At 39.0% G+C, this 23,124-nt stretch overlaps 4 protein-coding genes across 4 annotated transcripts in view; 2 read left to right on the forward strand and 2 right to left on the reverse strand.

Moving 5' to 3' along the window:
* Nucleotides 1–1,037: 1,037 nt before the first annotated feature.
* On the reverse strand, nt 1,038–1,970 carry LOC133983116 (zinc finger protein 239-like). Its single transcript, XM_062422070.1, has one exon. The coding sequence runs from the start codon at nt 1,939–1,941 to the stop codon at nt 1,102–1,104; it is 840 nt and encodes a 279-aa protein (XP_062278054.1). The 5' UTR covers nt 1,942–1,970; the 3' UTR covers nt 1,038–1,101.
* Nucleotides 1,971–4,749: 2,779 nt separating this feature from the next.
* Nucleotides 4,750–7,878, forward strand: LOC133984000 (zinc finger protein 239-like). The gene is made up of 4 exons (XM_062423215.1): nt 4,750–4,928; nt 6,531–6,666; nt 6,970–7,307; nt 7,392–7,878. The coding sequence occupies exons 1-4, from the start codon at nt 4,757–4,759 to the stop codon at nt 7,811–7,813; spliced, it is 1,068 nt and encodes a 355-aa protein (XP_062279199.1). The 5' UTR covers nt 4,750–4,756; the 3' UTR covers nt 7,814–7,878.
* A 3,694-nt stretch (nt 7,879–11,572) lies between these two features.
* Nucleotides 11,573–13,383, forward strand: LOC133983115 (uncharacterized). The gene is made up of 4 exons (XM_062422069.1): nt 11,573–12,542; nt 12,652–12,720; nt 12,841–12,936; nt 13,060–13,383. Exons 1-4 carry the CDS (start codon nt 11,972–11,974, stop codon nt 13,176–13,178), a joined length of 855 nt encoding a protein of 284 aa, XP_062278053.1. The 5' UTR covers nt 11,573–11,971; the 3' UTR covers nt 13,179–13,383.
* Nucleotides 13,384–18,845: 5,462 nt separating this feature from the next.
* Nucleotides 18,846–23,124, reverse strand: part of LOC133984001 (gastrula zinc finger protein XlCGF57.1-like) — a 35,238-nt gene continuing 30,959 nt past the window's right edge. The window contains exons 4-6 of the mRNA XM_062423216.1: nt 20,446–20,756; nt 20,253–20,290; nt 18,846–18,924 (exon numbers count right to left, since the gene is read on the reverse strand). Coding sequence (XP_062279200.1) covers nt 18,846–18,924; nt 20,253–20,290; nt 20,446–20,756 — 428 coding nt within the window. The remainder of the gene's footprint in view (nt 18,925–20,252; nt 20,291–20,445; nt 20,757–23,124) is intronic.

Raw genomic sequence — 23,124 nt, forward strand, 5'->3', positions numbered from 1 at the left:
CTCCATCAGTGAGTTCATTCAGTTTGTGCACCTAATCTACTTCATGTCTTGGTTCTTTCCAAAACTCCAGTAGGGAATCACAGGCAGTACTATATGACATAAGAGAAACTATGCATTGTTTGAAATATATTGTTCCTATATCCTAGAGAATTTTTTTCTTCCAACAATAAGAAACTACCACCAAGATGTTTGTCAAGGGGTGCCTGAAATGTGTATAAAACCATACATTTACAGTATGAAGAAATGTACATGAACTAACTTTTTACTGGCTGTGTTCTCAACAGAATGTAGCGGCCCTCAGGCCTGGTGAGCCTTTATGCCATTTTTGTTACCTGATCAGTGTTGACCCAGCTCTCCACCCCATTTGCCCCTGGCCTCATCCTAAAACCCACCCCAAACACCACTAACAGAACAGAGGTTTACTTTGTTTCTCTTTTAATGTTGATCAAAAAACCTGAAAACAAAACCTGACAGAGTTCTTGACAATGTATTATAATAATAAGAATGAATTTTATTAATAAAGCACTTTACATTTCCAAAGCAAAACTCAAACATAACAAAAAACATTAGAAAATAATTAAAATACAAAAGAACTATTAAAAAGAAATGTTTTAAGTCCCTTTTTAAAAGTCTCAATAGACTGTGGCGCACTCAGCTGTTCGGGAAGGGCGTGGGGCAGCAGAACAAAAGACTCCATCACCCATGGTGCTGAGTCTAGTCTAGTGGGAACCAAGATCATAAACAAAGTAGATTGTTGGGAGGAGCAGAGTCAGTAATGACCAGATCCAAAGTGTGACCCCTGAATGAGTTGAGACATCAACAAGTTGTGTTAAGTTAAAACAGTCCAGTAATTGGAGAAATTCAGCTGTTACACGGCAGGAGGGGTAGTTGACATGGATGTTCATATCTCCAAGTACGATTATATTAGAAAGGGTTGTATAAAAAGTTGAGAGAAGGCTGGACATCTCTGGCATGAAGGATGGGTTTGGTTTGGGTGGTCGGTAAATGAGACGAATTGTCATGTGGAAAGGGGGCTCACATTTAAATGCCAGGCATTCAAAAGATCACCGTTCAGGCAGGGGCACAGGGATTAAATCCAGATCACTGCAATAGATGAGGGACAGACTTCTCACCTGTGTGTCTTCTCATGTGCACTTTTAATGTGCCCAGCGTAGAGAATTTTTTCCCACAAGTGTCACATGTATATGGCTTCTCACCTGTGTGGATTATCTTGTGAACTTTTAAGTTGGTCAGCGTAGTGAATTTTTTCCCACAAGTGTCACATGTATATGGCTCCTCACCTGTATGGACTCTCATGTGACTCACCAAGGTAGAAGCATATCTGAACTTTTCCCCACAAGTTTTGCAATTGTATGGCTTCTCACCTGTATGGATTCTAATGTGCACTTTTAATTTGCCCAGCTCAGAGAATCTCTTCTCACAATTGTTACATTGGTACGGCTTCTCACCTGTATGGACTCTCATGTGAACTTTTAATTTGCCCAGCTCAGAGAATCTCTTCTCACAATTGTCACATGGGTACGGCTTCTCACCTGTATGGACTCTCATGTGCACTTTTAATGTGCCCAGCTTAGAGAATTTTTTCCCACAAGTGTCACATGTATGTGGCTTCTCACCTGTATGGACTCTGAGATGTCTGCGCAAAGTGGACCTTGCCTTAAATGATTTCCCACAAGTGTCACATTTAAAACACTGTTTCTCTGTATTACTCTGTATCTTTAAAGTGGTAGACTTGTCTTCAGTGTTGTTATTTTCTCTACTGTGATGTCTCTTCTGTGGTTTTGGTTCTGCATTTCTAGTTGATCCTGAGTCTTCGTGCTGACCTCCTTTGTGATCTTGGTTCTCAGCTATGTGAGAGTTGTGAGAGAGGACCTGGTCATAATTGTTTGGGTCTGGACCCACAGAGCTTTTAACTGACATGCCGACAACATGCTCTTTCTCTACCACAATCTGAGTTTCATCAGGACTCAAGTCCAGAGTCTGATCTTTACTTTCCTCACAAGTAGGAGTCCACATCAAGGTTTCTGTCTCCTGCTTCAGTAGCAGCGGTTCTATCTCCAGACTGGTGCAGAGTTCCTCTTTAATCTGTGGTGGCTCTGGTTCCTCTTGTGCCTCTTTCATTTCTGAAGGCTCTGGTTCCTCCTGTTCCATTTTAATCTGTGGAGGCTCTGGTTCCTCTTGGTCCAGACTTGAGTTCCTCTCCTGGTCACAGAGCTGCCGGTCAGTGAGAACCTCCTCCTCCTTACAGACATGTTGCTGTGGGAGCTCTGAAAGGACAAAGAGGAAAGACTGAAGAGAAACTCTTATACCACTTTCTGATAAGGCATCCTTTATAGATTATAATTAATTACTTGGTTAATAAATATGTAATACTTTATTAATAATTTATTAAACATTAACACATATAATACATTAGAAATAATTAATTTATTTATAATTTATTAATGATTCATAATCATTTACAAGTAATGATTATGGCACTGAACATACAGACGTCCAACAACACTTAAGTTAGTTTCTCATTTGGAATTAAGTGGAAAGTGAAGGAAATATAAATAATGACATTTAACAGCTGATTCTCCATTTTTGCAACGTTCAACACTTGTGAAATGTGTTACACATCATAGCAAAAACCTTACTGCTGTTTAAACCACTTTCAAATTTGTGAAACCTTTTTTATATTTGAGAAAACAGGAAAAAGGATGATTTCAATGATATTTCTTCATCTAGACCGAACACACCAGGTCTACATCAAAAACCACTAAGCTTAGATTAACAAGGAGACTCCACAGACTAATTAAAAACAGTAAAGTGAAAGTCAAAGTATAGCAGTTTTTATGAACAAAGCGACATGTGAATCTCTGAAAGTCTACATTTTTTAAACCAGAAAACACCTGTAACCAGCCAAGTGTTCTGGCATATGAAACTCTGACTGTAAGAATGAGAACCTTCTCATCAGTCAGTTCTTCTGTTGCAAGTAAAAGACTCAAGACTTAAATTTCATAAGTCTGCTGAAGCCTCATTTTGGCCCCAGTAAGACACGACAAGTGGTGGCATTTTATGCAGTTTAAGGTGTCTTTTCACATGATGGCTATTGAATGAAGCACTCATTGGTATCAGTATCACTTTAAGGGTACTGAGATTGGTACTGGTATCATCATTTTTCAAAAGATACCCAGCCCTAATCATCTCTCAGATATGTTTCACTGTGGAGAACGATATTTTGCTCTCCTGTAGGCCAACTGTGAACTACGGAAGTAATAATATTGAACTTGAATTTTGATTTAGACCTGGTTTAATGTGTCTGGATGGAGAGATATGAAATCACTTTTATGTGGTTTAATAAGCAAATTAAAGGTTCCTCTGTTCTAAAGATGGCTTAAACAGCGTGTCAGTAGGCCTATTTATTATACTCTTAAATTTCATTTAACTCCCAAACAGAAACTGACTTCAGTGTTGTAGAAATCAATCAATCTTTATTTGTATAGCGCCAAATCACAACAAAGTTATCTCAAGGCACTTTACACATAGAGCAGGTTCTAAACTGTACTCTTCAGGTTTTATTTTTAAGGGGACCCAACATTCCCACATGAGCAGCACTTAGCGACAATGGCAAGAAAAAACTCCCTTTTAACAGGAAGAAACCTCAGAACCAGGCTCAAAGTGGGAGAACATCTGCCTCGACCAGTTAGAGTAGAGAGTAGAGAGAGGAATAATAGGAGAGAGAGAGAAGCACATTTGACACCAAAACGGTCGCCACCTGGTGGTCTTTTGATAGAATGCAGTTTTAAGTTACTTCCGCGTTGGCATTATTTCAGAGGACCGGAACTCCACGCTTGGTCTGGATGGAGAGATATGTAATAACCTTTTTTCTGGTTTCATAAGCGAATTAAAGGTTCTTCTGTTCTAAAGATGGTTTAAACAGCGTGTCAGTAGGCCTATTTATTATCCCCTTAAAGTTCCCTTAACTCCCAAACAGAAACTGAATTCAGTGTTGTAGAAACCCGAGCATTAACTAAACGTACATATTTTACCCACTGCGGTGGTATATAAAGCTGACTGTTCTAGTTTATCTTATAATAATTCAAGTTTTACAGACCTGTTCTGTGTAACTTTATTTCAGGTTTCCAAACGATATCCAGCAGTCTGCGCTGACGGTTGATCTCTTCTTCGTACTCTGAGATAGTTGTTTGAAAATCTCGGAATATTTCTTCAGCAGCAGCAGTTAGTCGCTCGTTGATTAACTCTCTCAAACGCTGAGCTGAAGTCATTGTTGCTTCAAATAAAATGTCTCCGTGTAATGTAGAGAGACTTCTTACCGGTACAATAACAAGCAGCTAACGTGTGGTGTAAGACGTTTAAGCTTCCGATAGCAGGCTCGTGTGTCTTTGGTTCCGCTTGAAAATTCTTCCCTCAGTGAGTGTAATTTCTAGATCTTCTCCAGATATGTCCACTACGTTCAAGTATCTCCTGGCAGCGTCCAGCACCATCGGGATTCTTTCCAACTTGTCCTTATACTGCAACAGCACAATTCATGATCATACCAGGTCTTTTTGCTCTCTCACCATCGCCACATTACCTACAACCATCATGGTCTGGTTACAACAAGCGGAACCAAACACACACGAGCCTGCTATCGGAAGCTTAACACTGTCACACCACACGTTAGCTGCTTGTTATTGTACCGGTAAGAAGTCTCTCTGCATTACACGGAGACATTTTATTTGAAGCAACAATGACTTCAGCTCAGCGTTTGAGAGAGTTAATCAACGAGCGACTAACTGCTGCTGCTGAAGAAATATTCCGAGATTTTCAAACAACTATCTCAGAGTACGAAGAAGAGATCAACCGTCAGCGCAGACTGCTGGATATCGTTTGGAAACCTGAAATAAAGTTACACAGAATAGGTCTGTAAAACTCTTAAATTATTTTAAAATAAACTACAACAGTCATCTTAATATACCACCGCAGTGGGTAAAATATGTAGGTTCAGTTAATGCTCCGGTTTCTACAACACTGAAGTCAGTTTCTGTTTGGTAGTTAAGGGGAAAGTTAAGGAAACATAAATACTGATATTTAGCGGCTGATTCTCTGTTTTTTCAAAACTTAAGTTTGAGAAAAAAAGTGTTGGTAGCAAAAGTTTTAACACGGTGTATAAACTGCTTATGAGCATTGATTAATGGCTCAATTGATGTTTAATAAATCATTCATTACTACTGTAGTGGCGATTTGTCCTCAAATAAATAAAGTCAATTCAAATGGCTACTGAGGCACCTCGGTAATGAATCTTAGGCAGGGGGAAAAGGTGCATTGTCCGGGTAAGCATAGCGTTTCTTTAGTTTATTTTACTATTTTGGCAAGCAAACAAAGAAGAATGGCGTCTCTCTTGCTCTGGTAATCAGCTGTATGCCCTTCCCGGTGCCTGCTGCTCCTCTACCTGTAGCCTACCTATAGAAATACATTCACCTCTGTGCTCCAAGCTGCCCAAGTGCCCTGAAACAAAAGCATTAACGAGTACTCAAACTAACTAAAATAATACTAATATAATAATCAAATGAATTAAGCTATATTCTTCAAAACAAACAGCCACGTGTACATAAATTAAAGTCTGTGTAAAGTAAAAATAAATATGTGTTCTGAGTTTGACATACCACAGAAAAGTGGGTTGTTAACCACCCTGCCAAATTTGAATGATTAAAAAAATCGCCAAATATATGAAATTAGGCTTCAAAGTTGTGTAATAGTCAGCCATTTTCTCTTCTCCCAAAATGCTGTGGGGGTGCCCGTCGAGTCCGATGAAACCCCGCCCCCTACCAAGTGTCCCCTGTCAATCAAAGTCCCCACCTCTACCAGAAACATGGACACTTGGTCTGAGAGCTTTCTGCTGCTAACTCAGCTGCTAGCTCGGCGGCTGGCACGTTGGCTAACTCGGCGGCTAACTCGGCAGCTAGCTCAGCTAACTGGCTACCTGTATACTGTAGTAGTAGTAGTAGTGTGCGCTGAATGTATTTATACCTCTACAGCAGCAGGGGCGGGTTTATGCTCCGGTGTGTAACCGTGCTATTGGTTAATACCACCGCGTTACATAATGCAGCAGTGATTTTCAGACCCGCTCATTAAATCCAGACACAGAAATCTTGAAACACAGTTTGTGAAGCTTAGCTCCACAACTCAAATCTAAGTGGTTGAATTGCTTTTTACACCTTTTTTAGAAATACATTTATGACCTATTTAATGTGTTTAAAAGAAAATGTCTGAATTCACTTTACACAGTCTTCAACATTTAATTATCAACTTCAACAAAAATAACAAATAGCTCCAACAACTACTCTATAAATCATTTATAAGCCATTGATAAACATGATTTTGAGTTTCCCAGTTTTGTAAAATCCCTTTTTTGTAAACCACCATAACATTTACTTTATCTCATTCTTTAGAGAGATACGTCCTCTGTGCTTTTTGTGGTGGTACAAGAGTTTCTCTTCAGTCTTTCCTCTTTGTCCTTCCAGAGCTCCCACAGCAACATGTCTATGAGGAGGAGGAGGTTCTCACTGACCAGCAGCTCTGTGACCAGGAGAGGAACTCAAGTCTGGACCAAGAGGAACCAGAGCCTCCACAGATTAAAGACGAACCAGAGGAACCAGAGCCTCCACAGATTAAAGAGGAACAAGAGGAACCAGAGCCTTCAGAGATTAAAGAGGAACAAGAGGAACCAGAGCCTCCACAGATTAAAGTGGAACAAGAGGAACCAGAGCCTCCACTGATTGAAGAGGAACCAGAGCCTCCACTGATTGAAGAGGAACCAGAGCCTCCACAGATAAAAGAGGAACAAGAGGAACCAGAGGCTTCAGAGATTAAAGAGGAACTCTGCACCAGTCTTGAGATAGAACAGCAGATACTGAAGGAGGAGACAGAAACCTTGAAGTGGACTCCTACTTGTGAGGAAAGTGAAGATCAGACTCTGGACTTGAGTCCTGATGCAACTCAGATTGACAAGTCTACCACTTTAAAGATTCACAATAATACTTTGACAGGGAAACAGTGTTTTGAATGTGACACTTGTGGGAAATCATTTGTGGTCAAGGCCAATTTGTTCAGACATCTCAAAGTCCATACAGGTGAGAAGCCATATACATGTGACACTTGTGGGAAAAAATTCTCTAAGCTGGACAAATTAAAAGTTCACAAGAGAGTCCATACAGGTGAGAAGCCTTATCCATGTAACACTTGTGAAAAAAGATTCTCTAATCTAGACAACTTAAAAGTGCACATGAGAACACACACAGGTGAGAAGCCATACCCATGTAACACTTGTGAAAAAAGATTCTCTAAGCAGGACAGCTTAACAGTGCACATGAGAACACACACAGGTGAGAAGCCGTACCCATGTAACACTTGTGAAAAAAGATTCTCTAAGAAGGACAGCTTAACAGTGCACATGAGAACACACACAGGTGAGAAGCCATACAATTGCAAAACTTGTGGGGAGAAGTTCAGACATACTCAGCACTTGAAGATTCACATGAGAACACACACAGGTGATAAGCCGTATCCATGTAACACTTGTGAGAAAAAATTCTCTACGCAGGACAGCTTAAAAGTGCACATGAGAACACACACAGGTGAGAAACCGTACAATTGCAAAACTTGTGGGAAAAAGTTCAGACATAATCAGCACTTGAGTAAACACATGAAAACACACACAGGTGAGAAACCGTATCCATGTGATACCTGTGGGAAAAGATTTTCTCAGATCAACGCAGTAAAAAAACACATGAGAACACACACATGAGAACACACAGGTGAGAAGCCATACAAATGTAAAACGTGTGGGACAAAGTTCAGATATGATTGTCATTTGAGTAAGTGGCAAGTGTTCACCAACATCTTTGTAAATGAATGTCAAATATTCTCCATGAAGAGGTCAGAACATTTTCATGTAAGTTGTACATTGTCAACAACACTGTCAAGTTTTATTTGTCAGGTTTTTGTTTAACATTAAGAAAGAAAGTCATTATGAAACACAATAAACCTCAGTTTCACCTTCAAAGACTGCAGGACTGGCTGTGTAGTGGGGAGTAATCTCATTAATCATCTGGTGTATGCTGATGACTTAGTCGTCGTATCTCCTTACAGTGCTGGATTACAACAACTGCTCAGAATCTGCTCAAATGATGGTATGCAGTATGACAACAAATTCAATTCTAAAAAGAATTGAGACTGCTCCCTCTGACACATCAGTCGAGCATAATCGCAGTCTGTGTGTTACAAGATCGTGTTTTATCATATCGCAGTATAATAGGCTAATATATTGCAAACTATAGGCTAGTGCAAAAACATTAATCATTTAGCCCTATGTGCAAGTGACATGATGTAACTCATCTTTTGTTTGAATGTTTTCAGTTTTTCTTTTTTTCTTTTTCTCATGTCGCGCCTCCCCTCAAACTCTCTGGCGCCCCCCAAGGGAGGCGCGCCTCACACTTTGAAAACCCCTGATTTAAATGATTAATACGTTGTTTGTACTGTAAATCATCAAGTGACATTTATTTGACTTCTTTTAATGGTGATCTATCACAGATTGATTATTTTTTGCAAAAGAACAGGGTCTGATCATCGTATTGAACACATAACAACAACATGCAACACTGTACCACAGATAAATATGGTGGTAGGCAAAAATGGTGGGATTACAACACAACAATGACAACGTAATTTTAAATTTGATGATTAAATTTGAATTGATGATACAATATTCAGGCACACTGCACTTTAAAATTAAAGGGATAGTTCACCCAAAATTCAAATTTCACTCATTATCTACTCCCTCTCATGTGGACTAAGGGCTGGGAGAAGTTTCAGAGTCCTCCGTGGCTTCTCTGAGTTACAGCGGGGCTCCGTGCAGCACTGCATGTCCATATGACGGTTGAGAACGGAGCTCACTTTTCTTCTCCAAAAAGACACGCCAAAAAACATCCAAATACCTCCATAGTGCTCGTCTGTAATGTCCGTCTTGTATTGAAGCCCCAACATGAGAAATTGTTCCGAAAAAAATTAAATGCACGGAGCCCCGCTGTAACTCAGAGAAGCCACGGAGGACTCTGAAACTTCTCCCAGCCCTTAGTCCACATGAGGGGGAGTAGATAATGAGTGAAATTTGAATTTTGGGTGAACTATCCCTTTAATTTTAAAGTGCAGTGTGCCTGAATATTGTATCATCAATTCAAATTTAATCAACACAATTAAGTTGTCATTGTTGTGTTGTAATCCCACCATTTTTGCCTACCACCATATTTATCTGTGGTACAGTGTTGCATGTTGTTGACTCTGTTCATAAATGTGTTCAATACGATGATCAGACCCTATTCTTTTGCAAAAAATAATCACTCTGTGATAGATCACCATTAAAAGAAGTCAAATAAATGTCACTTGATGATTTACAGTACAAACAACATATTAATCATTTAAATAATTATGAACATAAGTCGCCACTTTACAATAACCAAGTAATGTTTATAGATGGTTTATAAACCAAATATTAACCATTTACAAAGTGCCACTGATACACATTTTAATCTTTATAGATGTTTTACAACCAACATTTAAACCATATATAAACATTTAATAAATAGTCCATTAATAATTAATAAACATTATTAATCATAATGTAATTGCTTGTTGATGGTAAATTAACTATTAACTTACATAAATAAACTACCTATTTGCCAATTATAGATTATGGTTAAACATTAATAAATTATCTATTTACCATTCATAATTGGTCTATATAATGTTTATAAATGATGATTATACATTAGTAAACTATCTGTTTACCATTTATAAATGGTCTATTTACCATTTATAAACTATGGTTATTGTAAAGTGTTACCCACTTGTCTTATATCACTTCCATGGAAATTAATGAGCCCTCTTTTGAATTATGTACAGGTTTGACACATCAGTCTGACAATGATGGAACCACTAACAACGCTGGGAATGAGAATCAAAATAAAGTAAGTAATTGTTTTCAAGCAAGGGTCGGCAATATTAAGTTTTTAACTCTCAGGCATCAAGTGGCGCAGTGGGTTAAGTAGGCGCCCCATATATTGAGGCTATAGTCCGGCCCTTTCCTGCGTGTCATTCCCCCTCTCTCTGCCTCCCCGTTTCCTGTCTCTCAACTGTACTGTCAAATAAAGGCATGAAAAAGCCAAAAAATATACTTAAAAAAAAGAAAAAAAATTGATTAACTGTAGGACACTTAAGATTTTTCCACAGTGGAGATTTTGCCTTAATGTTCATTCCAATGTCTACATTTATTTAGTGTCACTTGATATGCAGTATATCCACTATTTTCTGTTGTTGTTGTTGTTGTTGTTACAGGATGGAACCCATACAGCAAATTGCTGCCCCAAAACACCAGATGAGATGGACATTGCAGAGACTATTGTCAGTGATCAGGCTGAGATTACTGGCAGTAACCTGTTGCCCTCATCTTCTCCCACAGAAGAGGATTTTTCTGAGTGTGAAATGGTAAGTAAGAGTTTAATTATATAAGCAGTGGTGAAGAAATTCATAACGTTTTATAAAAAAGTGATGAATGTATGATATTGTGTTATTATCTGCAAAGTAATTAATAAGTTACATTTTCTTTATTTCAGACCTACAAGGAACAGGTTTCCCTTTGCTTGGAAATGTCAGATGAAGAAGAAGTTGAGGATCAACAATCAGAAGAAGAAGAAATGGCAGAAAAGGATTCAATCCACGGAAAACCACCTTCTAAAACCGAACAGAATTCACATGGCAGTTACCCTCAACAACATAACATCACAGTGAAAATGTCTTCAACCACTGCACACCAACGAGTCTATGATAAGAGGAATTACTGCCTTTACTGTGAGAAGCCTTACACAAAAATCACAAGACATCTGAAACAGAAGCATTCAGATAAACCTGATGTGGCCAGGGCACTGGCACATAGGAAAGGGTCAACAATGCACTGTCTGCTTTTGACCAAAGTAAGAAACATGGGAAACTATCACCACAACTGTTCTGTCCTGTCCTCTGGGAAAGGACAAATCATACCAAAAAGTCAAGCAATCTCTCCATCAGCCGCAGCAGACTACCTGCCTTGCAAGTTTTGCTTTGCCATGTATATCAAGACGGATCTCTGGAGACACCACAAACGTTGCAGACTCCAAGAGAAAGAAGACAGGCCGATGATGAGAAGAGTTCAGGCAAGTTGCTCCCTGATGTTACCCATGGACATTGAAATTTCCACTGGACTTAAAACGGTTCTCCAGGACATGACGTACGATGATGTAAGTCAGTTAGTAAAGGCTGACACCCTTATTATTTCCCTGGGAGAGAGGATGTTCCTCAAAAATGGAGAGGTTGGACGTCATCGTGCTGACATAAGAAACAAGATGGGGGAGCTTGCCAGACTTGTCCTGGTGGCAAGAAATGTTGACAAGGACATCGTCTTTTTGAAGGATTTGATCTGCCCAGCAAAATTCAACACAGTCCTTGAGGCTGTAAAACAGATGACTGGGTTTAATGAAGCATCCAACAGATTCTCCGTGCCCTCAACAGCTCTTAAACTGCGCCATTCCCTTGTGAAAGTGTCGTATATTTTGCAAGGAGAGGCTCTGCGTCAAGGGGATGATGACTTGAAGTCGAAAGCAGAGCAATTCATGAAGTTGATTGAACTTGAATGGACGACACATGTGTCATCCAATGCCCTGAAAACATTGTATCAGAAGAAATGGAACAGCCCCCAAATACTGCCCTTGTCGGAAGACATCAAAAAGCTCCAGGACCACCTGAAATGCCATGAGGAGGTTCACAAAAAAATCTTACAGATCAACCGACACAAAAATCATGGAGTGAGCTCTCCCAAGTCACTCTGGCACAGTTGATCCTGTTCAATCGCCACCGTGAAGGAGAAGTTTCGAGAATGGAAGTCAACACATACTTACAGAGGAGCAAACACAGCATGCATGATGAGATTTTGGAGAGCCTTTCACCGTTTGAAAAGAAACTGTGTGAGAATCTCATCAGGGTAGAGGTACGGGGGAAAAGGGGCCGCAAAGTACCTGTGCTGTTCCCGACAAACATAAAAGATTCAGTGGAACTTCTGATTCAAACAAGAGAAGAGGTTGGGATTTCCCCAACCAATCCCTACATTTTTGCCCGTCCATTTTATGGATCCCAGGAAAGCATTCGTGGATATGACAGCTTGAAACGGTTTGCTGAGAGCTGTGGAGCAAAACAGCCAGGGAATCTCACATCAACTAAACTGAGAAAGCATGTAGCCACAGTTTCACAGCTCTTAAACCTGCAAACCCATGAACTTGATCAGCTGGCAACTTTCATGGGACATGATATTGAGGTCCATAGGGAGTTTTACAGACTACCTGAAGAAACACTACAGATGGCGAAAGTCAGTAGACTCCTTTTTGCTCTGCAAGATGGAATGGGCAAATTCAAAGGGAAATCCCTGGATGATATCACACCAAACATCAACTGTAAGTAAAGGACTTCAAGGATTTCTTCATTTTTTATAAAATAAAGAAAATTGTATGTTGTTGAAAAAAATACTTTGTGTTTAATTATTTACTTAACATTTTGTTGCAGCTGAAGAGGAGTCCAGCAACTCAGATGCAGATGTCCAATCTGAGGAGAGTGCTACCAGAAATCAAAAGGGTAAAATGTTCCACTATACCTACTATGAGCACAGTAATGGTAAAGAAAAACCGGCCAGTGTTTTTAGATTATTAAATCACTTAAATATCTTGCAAACATTTTATTGCCATGTGTTTTCAGAAACTTCAGAGGATGCACACCGCAAAGAGAGGCCTGCTACATCAAGCAAGACAACTGAGGGCTTTAAAAAATCATCATTGCCATTGTATCAAAAAGGTACGTTTCACTCACTCTAAGGAATATTGTCTAGATGGACAATCTTGACATTTGATGACCAGATTTGCTGTTAGTGATTTGTATTAATATATTTATTCATTTTATTTCTTTATTTAATTACAGGGAAATCCAAAAGGCCCTGGTCAAAGACAGAGCGAGAAGCCATTGGAAAAACATTTCAAGGACTTCCTGAAGGAAATGAAGATCCCTGGAAAAGAGGACTGCCAAAGATGCCTAAATGACAATCAGGCCCTAAGGGATAATGGAAGAGACTGGAAAGCAGTGAAATACTTTGTGCACAACAAAATTACAGCTATGAAGAGGACTTTGTGCTCACTACGATAAGACCAGTAATGTTGACACCTCACATTATAGATCACCCCAAACCATCTGGATACTGAGAGCTCGCATTATGGAGTACCAAGGTAACTACCTGATCACTGGGAGCTTGCATTATGGAGTATCACTGTTGTGTGCTTGAATACTGGGAGCTTGCATTATGGAGTATCAGTGTTGTGTGCCTGAATACTGGGAGCTCGCATTACGGAGCATCAGTATAAGGGTCACAATGTTGGTAGTCCATATTAACGGAGCATCAGTATAAGGGTCACAATGTTGGTAGTCCATATTAACGGAGCCTCAGTGTAAGGTTCACAATTTTGGTAGTCCATGTAAACGGAGCATCAGTGTACTGATTTTAACATGTGAGCTGTTGTAGTTGGCTAAAGCTAATTCTTTCACTGTTTGTGCTTTTTTTAACCAGGCTTATTTATTAGTCATTCATGTTAACATTTGATCATTGCCATATACTTAAATACTTATTATTGTGTTGTCATTTATTTATTGAGCAATTATTGTCTAACAGCACTCACCAATGAGAGTGGAAAGCCTGCACTACCGCGGGGGGGGGGGGGGGCTCTTATAGTGAGCTTATGAGATTTTTCATGTGATAAACTGTCTTGATAGTGTATTTTGTGGAAAGCCATTTCCGTCGTCAGGAGTGCAGCAAAAGCAAGTGAGAAACTCTCAGTTTAGGGGTGTGTGATTGTATGTACTTCAAAGCACCTCAAATAAACTTTGGCCTAACAAACTGTTCTGCATTTTTGGACTTCTTTCTGAGTTTTGCTGAATACAAACCTTGGATAAATGTTAAAAAACAAAAACTTGACAGGTTAAGTATTGTTCAGTTCAAGTACCATTGTTCCCCACACACAACATGTTAACTTTCTGTTCTCTGGTAACACCTTCATGCCAGTATCTGAAATAGTTTAATATTACTTCACTTGTGTTTTTCCAGTACATCACACATTTCAAGAAGCTAATGACAACATTGCCACTTTGTTTTTTTTTAAAAATATTTTATTTTCCAGTTTTTTATATATGCAATATACAAACAAACATCCATATACCAACAGTATAAAGACACAACACAAAACATGGAGGATAACCTTCCTTGCTCTGTAACCCCACCACCCACCCATTTCCACCCTGAGAGAAAAAAAAAAGAAGAAAAAAAAGGGTCAGTCAGTGTGCAAGGTCAATACAAACCACTAAGTACTTGGTGTAACAGATGTACCGATATGGTCTAGATATGGCTGCCATATTTTCAAAAAGGCGTTATATCGTTTTCTAAGACAATAAGTGATTTTTTCCAGGGGAATGCAACTATTCATCTCAGAAGACCATCTGTCAATAAGAAGAAGGGAATCAGATTTCCATGACACTGCGATACACTTCTTAGCAACACATAGGGCAACTTCCATGAATTTGAGTTGTGCATTGTTCATAGAACTGCTTATACTTGTGAAGTTTCCCAATAAACAAAGTTCTGGGTCCCTTGGAACACTAACTCCTGTGATCTTGGTTAAAGTGGAACAGATATCATGCCAGAAAGGCCTCACTTTCGCACACAGCCAGATACAGTGCAGAAAAGAGCCAATTTCAGTGTCACATCTGAAACATATTTCTGACAGGTTAGATTTGAATGAATGCAATTTTTCTGGGGTTAGGTATAGTTGATGTAGAATATTATAATTAATCAATCTATACCGGGCATTGATAACAGTTGACAAGCTGTTTTGACACAAATCTGTCCACAGCTGTTCATCAATTGTAATATTGAGATCTGACTCCCATTTCAGTCTAGATTTATGCAATCCTGGTTTGGGGCCCTCAGTCAACAACAGGTGATACATTTTAGAAATAAGTTTGTGTGTGTTTCCTTCAAAAATAAGTTTTTCAACATCATTCATGACAGGCAAAATCATTTCAGAACCCAAATTAGCCCTCAGAAAGGATCTTAGTTGAAGATAACAGAAAAAAGTTTGATTAGAAAAGTTATATTTCCTCTTCAGGTGTTCAAATGGCATAAATAGTCTCTTATCGAAGCAGTCCTCCAAGTGTTGGATTCCTTTATGATGCCACGTGTCCAGAATCTTATTATCAAGAGTCATGGGTATAAGATCATTTTGCTTTAAAGGTGTTTTAGGTGACAGTCCCACCTTCAATCCAAGACTTTTGTGAGCCTCATACCAAATTTTTATCAGATGCCTCAATATAGGGTTGTCTGTCCTTTTGTTCACAGTTCCAGAGTTATGCTTATAAATGAAGTCACTATGGACCTTTTCTTTCAGGGGGTGTAGTCCAATTTGAGTCCAAGAGGGGGCGTCACCGCTCCCAAAAAAGGAAGAGATGAACCTCATTTGAGCTGCCAAGTAGTAGTTCTTAAAACTTGGTAGTCGAAGTCCCCCTGAACCATAGTCCCATGTTAGCTTTCCCATTGATATCCGGGGTACTTTACAATTCCATAAAAATTCTCTGACATGTCTATTGAGAGCTTTGAAAAAGGACTGTGGTAGTGGAATGGGCAGAGATTGAAACAGGTATTGCAATCTTGGTTGTACATTCATTTTAATACAGTTGACTCTACCAATCAAGGTGAGAGGCAAGCCCATCCATCTACGTAAATCATCTTCGATTTTACTGAGCAGTGGGAGATAATTCAATTTGTACAGGTTTTTAAGGTTATTGTCTACAAATATCCCAAGGTATTTTATACCAACCGTAGGCCATCTAAACGGACTAGTGCGCTGGAGCTCGGAGTGATCAAAATTTGTTAATGGCATGATTTCACTTTTTTCCAAATTCACCTTATAACCTGAAATACTACCATAAGTTTCCAATACAGTTTGTAATTTGGAAAGAGAATTGCTAGGGTCTTTTAAGTACAAAATGACGTCGTCTGCCAGAAGATTAATTTTATGAACTGCTTGACCCACCTGAAAGCCCTTTATATCAGGATCTCGTCTAATTGCTTCGGCCAAGGGCTCAATTGCAAGAACAAAAAGTGCTGGAGACAGAGGGCATCCCTGTCGACTTGATCTACTTAAAGGGAATGTACATGAAATCTGTCCATTGGTGCTGATTTTTGCCTGGGGTTTATGGTAGAGAGTTTGAAGCCAACTAATAAATAATGGGCCGAATCCAAACTTGGCTAACACTTTAAATAAATATGGCCACTCTAACCTATCAAAGGCTTTCTCAGCATCTAAAGCCACAGCTATACTGGGTTCTGTTTCCGATTTTGTTGAATCAATAATATTAAAAAGCCTATATAGGTTGTTTGCTGAGAAGCGCTTTGAAATAAAGCCACACTGGTCTGGATTTATTAATTGTGGCAGGTGTACCCATGTAACACTTGTGAGAAAAGATTCTCTACGCTGGGTGCATTAACAGTGCACATGAGAACACACACAGGTGAGAAACAATACTCATGTAACACTTGTGAGAAAAGATTCTCTACGTTGAGCATATTAAAAGTGCACATGAGACTCCATACAGGTGAGAAACCGTATCCATGTAACACTTGTGAGAAAAGATTCTCTAAGCTGGGCACATTAAAAGTGCACATGAGAACACACACAGGTGAGAAACCATACCCATGTAACAATTATGAAAAAAGATTCTCTAAGCAGGACAGCTTAAAAGTGCACATGAGAACACACAGTTGAGAAACCGTATCCATGTGATACTTGTCGGAAAAAGTTCAGATGTACTCAGCACTTGAACACACACATGAGAACACACAGGTGAGAAGCCGTACAAATGTAAAACGTGTGGGACAAAGTTCAGATATGCTTGTCATTTGAGTAGAAACATGAGTACACATGCAGTGGGGAAAGATTCTGATGCCAGATTTGAAAAGATCGTTGATGGCAAGTTTTCACCAACATCTTTGTAAATGAATGTCAAATATTATCCATGAAGAGGTCAGAACATTTTCATGTAAGTTGTACATTGTCAACAACACTGTCAAGTTTTGTTTGTCAGGTTTTTGTTTAACATTAAGAAAGAAAGTCATTATGAAACACAATAAACCTCAGTTTCACCTTCAAAGACTGCAGGACTTGCTGTGTAGTGGGGAGTAATCTCATTAATCATCTGGTGTATGCTGATGACTTAGTCGTCGTATCTCCTTACAGTGCTGGATTACAACAACTGCTCAGAATCTGCTCAAATGATGGTATGCAGTATGATATCAAATTCAATTCTAAAAACAATGTTGCCAATGACTGTTAAAACCAAGGAAGATCAGAATGTAATGATAGGTGTTTCCATAAGTTACCACTAGATGACAGTGTAACCATTGGCGATAGTAGGAACACATCAGGTTGTGAACAAGAAAAGGACATGTTGAAATGAAGTGAACAATAAACAAGCTGGCATAGCTAGCATAATGTTACAAACTGGATATGTTTATTTTTAAGAATGAAGAAACATTACATTAAATGTAGTGAGCACATCATCAGGGCTGACCTGTATGATGATGATGATGATGATGATGATGATGATGATGATGATGATGATGATGATGATGATGATGATGATGATGATGATGATGATGATGATGTGCAGCGTCAATGTTACAGAATGTATGCACAAACAAATATGCTGGTACACAAGTTTCACATGTGAACGGATGATGTAAAGACCGCTCTTTTTAAAGCATATTGTACTCCACTCTATACAGCCCATCTTTGGGGCAATTACAGCAAAGCAAAAATGAAGAAGCTACAGGTTGCATTCAATGATGAATTTAGAATTCTGCTTAAACTTCCAAGATGGACGAGTGTGATTCACATGTTTGTTTTTAACAATGTCCCTAACTTTAATGCTGTGTTAAGGAAGTTAATGTACAGATTCATGGTTTGGTTATATGACTAAAAAAAATGAAGCTATGATGGCATTAGCCCAGCCTACACAAGGTGACACAAAATACTCTTCTTGTTTTTGGAAACATTGGAACACATGTCTGTATCTGTTTTAACTCCATATATATTTATACTGTCTTGTCCTTGTGTTGTCTTGTGTTTTATTTATCTTATTACGTTTTTTGTTGTTGTTGACCTACTATCTCATTTTACATTAAACTGGCTAATTAATGACCTTAATAACCACAAATACATATAAATGATAAAACAGTAAAGCACATACTGTGGCTGCATTGACAAATACATAAAAATGATCAAACTAACTTAAATGCATTGAACTGATCAACAAAAACATTACATAACCATAGCAACATGCCTATATTTCATCTCTCCCTGACACAAATCTGGCAATTATATGAACCTGCATTATCTAGAGCAACACTTGCTCTTCACACTGTCGGCAATGAAAACAATACATAAACATAACATATGAATAGACTCGGTCCAAACCCGGTGTTTGAACACTTTTAAAACTCTCAAGTGTGACCAAATGTTCTTCTAATGTCTAAGCAGTATGCTGAGCAATTTTAAGTTGGTTTTCACATGATTTTACATACCAGTGGAGCAGTAAGCAACAAACACGGTTTCAGCAGTGTGCAACTACCTCAAGCGCCACTTTATTCTGTCTCCGGTCTGTAGTCAGGGGTACTTGGCTCCTGTGGGAGTAACATGGGCTTGAGTTAGAGGTTTCTTACTGAACCTGGTATCACAGTGCCACCTATGGTCACAAAATGGAATAACAACAATATGTAATGTTTGGAAAGCTTAACACTGGTTTTAATGTTTCAGTCATTCACTGTTGGTTTCCTACATGTTCTCATTGTATCGCTCCTCTCTCTGAAGCATCATGCTCTCTGCCATTCATCTTATTCCACTACAAAGGGACTCGAGTCTGTCCAGTGTGAATTTTATCCTCCATCAGTGAGTTCATTCAGTTTGTGCACCTAATCTACTTCATGTCTTGGTTCTTTCCAAAACTCCAGTAGGGAATCACAGGCAGTTCTATATGACATAAGAGAAACTATGCATTGTTTGAAATATATTGTTCCTATATCCTAGAGAATTTTTTTCTTCCAACATTAAGAAACTACCACCAAGATGTTTGTCAAGGGGTGCCTGAAATGTGTATAAAACCATACATTTACAGTATGAAGAAATGTACATGAACTAACTTTTTACTGGCTGTGTTCTCAACAGAATGTAGCGGCCCTCAGGCCTGGTGAGCCTTTATGCCATTCTTGTTACCTGATCAGTGTTGACCCAGCTCTGCACCCCATTTGCCCCTGGCCTCATCCTAAAACCCACCCCAAACACCACTAACAGAACAGAGGTTTACTTTGTTTCTCTTTTAATGTTGATCAAAAAACCTGAAAACAAAACTTGACAGAGTTGTTGACAATGTATTATAATAATAAGAATGAATTTTATTAATAAAGCACTTTACATTTCCAAAGCAAAACTCAAACATAACAAAAAACATTAGAAAATAATTAAAATACAAAAGAACTATTAAAAAGAAATGTTTTAAGTCCCTTTTTAAAAGTCTCAATAGACTGTGGCGCACTCAGCTGTTCGGGAAGGGCGTGGGGCAGCAGAACAAAAGACTCCATCACCCATGGTGCTGAGTCTAGTCTAGTGGGAACCAAGATCATAAACAAAGTAGATTGTTGGGAGGAGCAGAGTCAGTAATGACCAGATCCAAAGTGTGACCCCTGAATGAGTTGAGACATCAGCAAGTTGTGTTAAGTTAAAACAGTCCAATAATTGGAGAAATTCAGCTGTTACACGGCAGGAGGGGTAGTTGACATGGATGTTCATATCTCCAAGTACGATTATATTAGAAAGGGTTGTATAAAAAGTTGAGAGAAGGCTGGACATCTCTGGCATGAAGGATGGGTTTGGTTTGGGTGGTCGGTAAATGAGACGAATTGTCATGTGGAAAGGGGGCTCACATTTAAATGCCAGGCATTCAAAAGATCACCGTTCAGGCAGGGGCACAGGGATTAAATCCAGATCACTGCAATAGATGAGGGACAGACTTCTCACCTGTGTGTCTTCTCATGTGCACTGTTAATGTGCCCAGCCTAGAGAATTTTTTCCCACAAGTGTCACATGTATATGGCTTCTCACCTGTGTGGATTATCTTGTGAACTTTTAAGTTGGTCAGCGTAGTGAATTTTTTCCCACAAGTGTCACATGTATATGGCTCCTCACCTGTATGGACTCTCATGTGACTCACCAAGGTAGAAGCATATCTGAACTTTTCCCCACAAGTTTTGCAATTGTATGGCTTCTCACCTGTATGGATTCTAATGTGCACTTTTAATTTGCCCAGCTCAGAGAATCTCTTCTCACAATTGTTACATTGGTACGGCTTCTCACCTGTATGGACTCTCATGTGAACTTTTAATTTGCCCAGCTCAGAGAATCTCTTCTCACAATTGTCACATGGGTACGGCTTCTCACCTGTATGGACTCTCATGTGCACTTTTAATGTGCCCAGCTTAGAGAATTTTTTCCCACAAGTGTCACATGTATGTGGCTTCTCACCTGTATGGACTCTGAGATGTCTGCGCAAAGTGGACCTTGCCTTAAATGATTTCCCACAAGTGTCACATTTAAAACACTGTTTCTCTGTATTACTCTGTATCTTTAAAGTGGTAGACTTGTCTTCAGTGTTGTTATTTTCTCTACTGTGATGTCTCTTCTGTGGTTTTGGTTCTGCATTTCTAGTTGATCCTGAGTCTTCGTGCTGACCTCCTTTGTGATCTTGATTCTCAGCTATGTGAGAGTTGTGAGAGAGGACCTGGTCATAATTGTTTGGGTCTGGACCCACAGAGCTTTTAACTGACATGCCGACAACATGCTCTTTCTCTACCACAATCTGAGTTTCATCAGGACTCAAGTCCAGAGTCTGATCTTTACTTTCCTCACAAGTAGGAGTCCACATCAAGGTTTCTGTCTCCCGCTTCAGTAGCAGCGGTTCTATCTCCAGACTGGTGCAGAGTTCCTCTTTAATCTGTGGTGGCTCTGGTTCCTCTTGTGCCTCTTTCATTTCTGAAGGCTCTGGTTCCTCCTGTTCCATTTTAATCTGTGGAGGCTCTGGTTCCTCTTGGTCCAGACTTGAGTTCCTCTCCTGGTCACAGAGCTGCTGGTCAGTGAGAACCTCCTCCTCCTTACAGACATGTTGCTGTGGGAGCTCTGAAAGGACAAAGAGGAAAGACTGAAGAGAAACTCTTATACCACTTTCTGATAAGGCATCCTTTATAGATTATAATTAATTACTTGGTTAATAAATATGTAATACTTTATTAATAATTTATTAAACATTAACACATATAATACATTAGAAATAATTAATTTATTTATAATTTATTAATGATTCATAATCATTTACAAGTAATGATTATGGCACTGAACATACAGACGTCCAACAACATTTAAGTTAGTTTCTCATTTGGAATTAAGTGGAAAGTGAAGGAAATATAAATAATGACATTTAACAGCTGATTCTCCATTTTTGCAACGTTCAACACTTGTGAAATGTGTTACACATCATAGCAAAAACCTTACTGCTGTTTAAACCACTTTCAAATTTGTGAAACCTTTTTTATATTTGAGAAAACAGGAAAAAGGATGATTTCAATGATATTTCTTCATCTAGACCGAACACACCAGGTCTACATCAAAAACCACTAAGCTTAGATTAACAAGGAGACTCCAGAGACTAATTAAAAACAGTAAAGTGAAAGTCAAAGTATAGCAGTTTTTATGAACAAAGCGACATGTGAATCTCTGAAAGTCTAAATTTTTTAAACCAGGAAACACCTATAACCAGCCAAGTGTTATGGCATATGAAACTCTGACTGTAAGAATGAGGACCTTCTCATCAGTCAGTTCTTCTGTTGCAAGTAAAAGACTCAAGACTTAAATTTCATAAATCTGCTGAAGCCTCATTTTGGCCCCAGTAAGACACGACAAGTGGTGGAATTTTATGCAGTTTAAGGTGTCTTTTCACATGATGGCTATTGAATGAAGCACTCATTGGTATCAGTATCACTTTAAGGGTACTGAGATTGGTACTGGTATCATCATTTTTCAAAAGATACCCAGCCCTAATCATCTCTCAGATATGTTTCACTGTGGAGAACGATATTTTGCTCTCCTGTAGGCCAACTGTGAACTACGGAAGTAATAATATTGAACTTGAATTTTGATTTAGACCTGGTTTAATGTGTCTGGATGGAGAGATATGAAATCACTTTTATGTGGTTTAATAAGCAAATTAAAGGTTCCTCTGTTCTAAAGATGGCTTAAACAGCGTGTCAGTAGGCCTATTTATTATACTCTTAAATTTCATTTAACTCCCAAACAGAAACTGACTTCAGTGTTGTAGAAATCAATCAATCTTTATTTGTATAGCGCCAAATCACAACAAAGTTATCTCAAGGCACTTTACACATAGAGCAGGTTCTAAACTGTACTCTTCAGGTTTTATTTTTAAGGGGACCCAACATTCCCACATGAGCAGCACTTAGCGACAATGGCAAGAAAAAACTCCCTTTTAACAGGAAGAAACCTCAGAACCAGGCTCAAAGTGGGAGAACATCTGCCTCGACCAGTTAAGGTAGAGAGTAGAGAGAGGAATAATAGGAGAGAGAGAGAAGCACATTTGACACCAAAACGGTCGCCACCTGGTGGTCTTTTGATAGAATGCAGTTTTAAGTTACTTCCGCGTTGGCATTATTTCAGAGGACCGGAACTCCACGCTTGGTCTGGATGGAGAGATATGTAATCACCTTTTTTCTGGTTTCATAAGCGAATTAAAGGTTCTTCTGTTCTAAAGATGGTTTAAACAGCGTGTCAGTAGGCCTATTTATTATCCCCTTAAAGTTCCCTTAACTCCCAAACAGAAACT

Source organism: Scomber scombrus, chromosome 7 (genome assembly GCF_963691925.1).
Source record: "Scomber scombrus chromosome 7, fScoSco1.1, whole genome shotgun sequence".
In the NCBI taxonomy this organism is placed as follows: domain Eukaryota; kingdom Metazoa; phylum Chordata; class Actinopteri; order Scombriformes; family Scombridae; genus Scomber; species Scomber scombrus.

What these genes read in the sequence shown, in the direction of transcription:
- LOC133983115 (XM_062422069.1), top strand. Translation starts at nt 11,972, where the DNA reads ATGGAAGTCAACACATACTTACAGAGGAGCAAACACAGCATGCATGAT. An exon ending in TGCTACCAGAAATCAAAAGG is followed by an intron (nt 12,721 to 12,840) that starts GTAAAATGTTCC and finishes ATGTGTTTTCAG; the next exon opens with AAACTTCAGAGGATGCACAC. An exon ending in ATTGCCATTGTATCAAAAAG is followed by an intron (nt 12,937 to 13,059) that starts GTACGTTTCACT and finishes ATTTAATTACAG; the next exon opens with GGAAATCCAAAAGGCCCTGG.
- LOC133984000 (XM_062423215.1), top strand. Translation starts at nt 4,757, where the DNA reads ATGACTTCAGCTCAGCGTTTGAGAGAGTTAATCAACGAGCGACTAACT. An exon ending in GACGAACCAGAGGAACCAGA is followed by an intron (nt 6,667 to 6,969) that starts GCCTCCACAGAT and finishes TTGTGAGGAAAG; the next exon opens with TGAAGATCAGACTCTGGACT. An exon ending in GCACATGAGAACACACACAG is followed by an intron (nt 7,308 to 7,391) that starts GTGAGAAGCCAT and finishes GAACACACACAG; the next exon opens with GTGAGAAGCCGTACCCATGT.
- LOC133983116 (XM_062422070.1), bottom strand. Translation starts at nt 1,941, where the DNA reads ATGTCAGTTAAAAGCTCTGTGGGTCCAGACCCAAACAATTATGACCAG.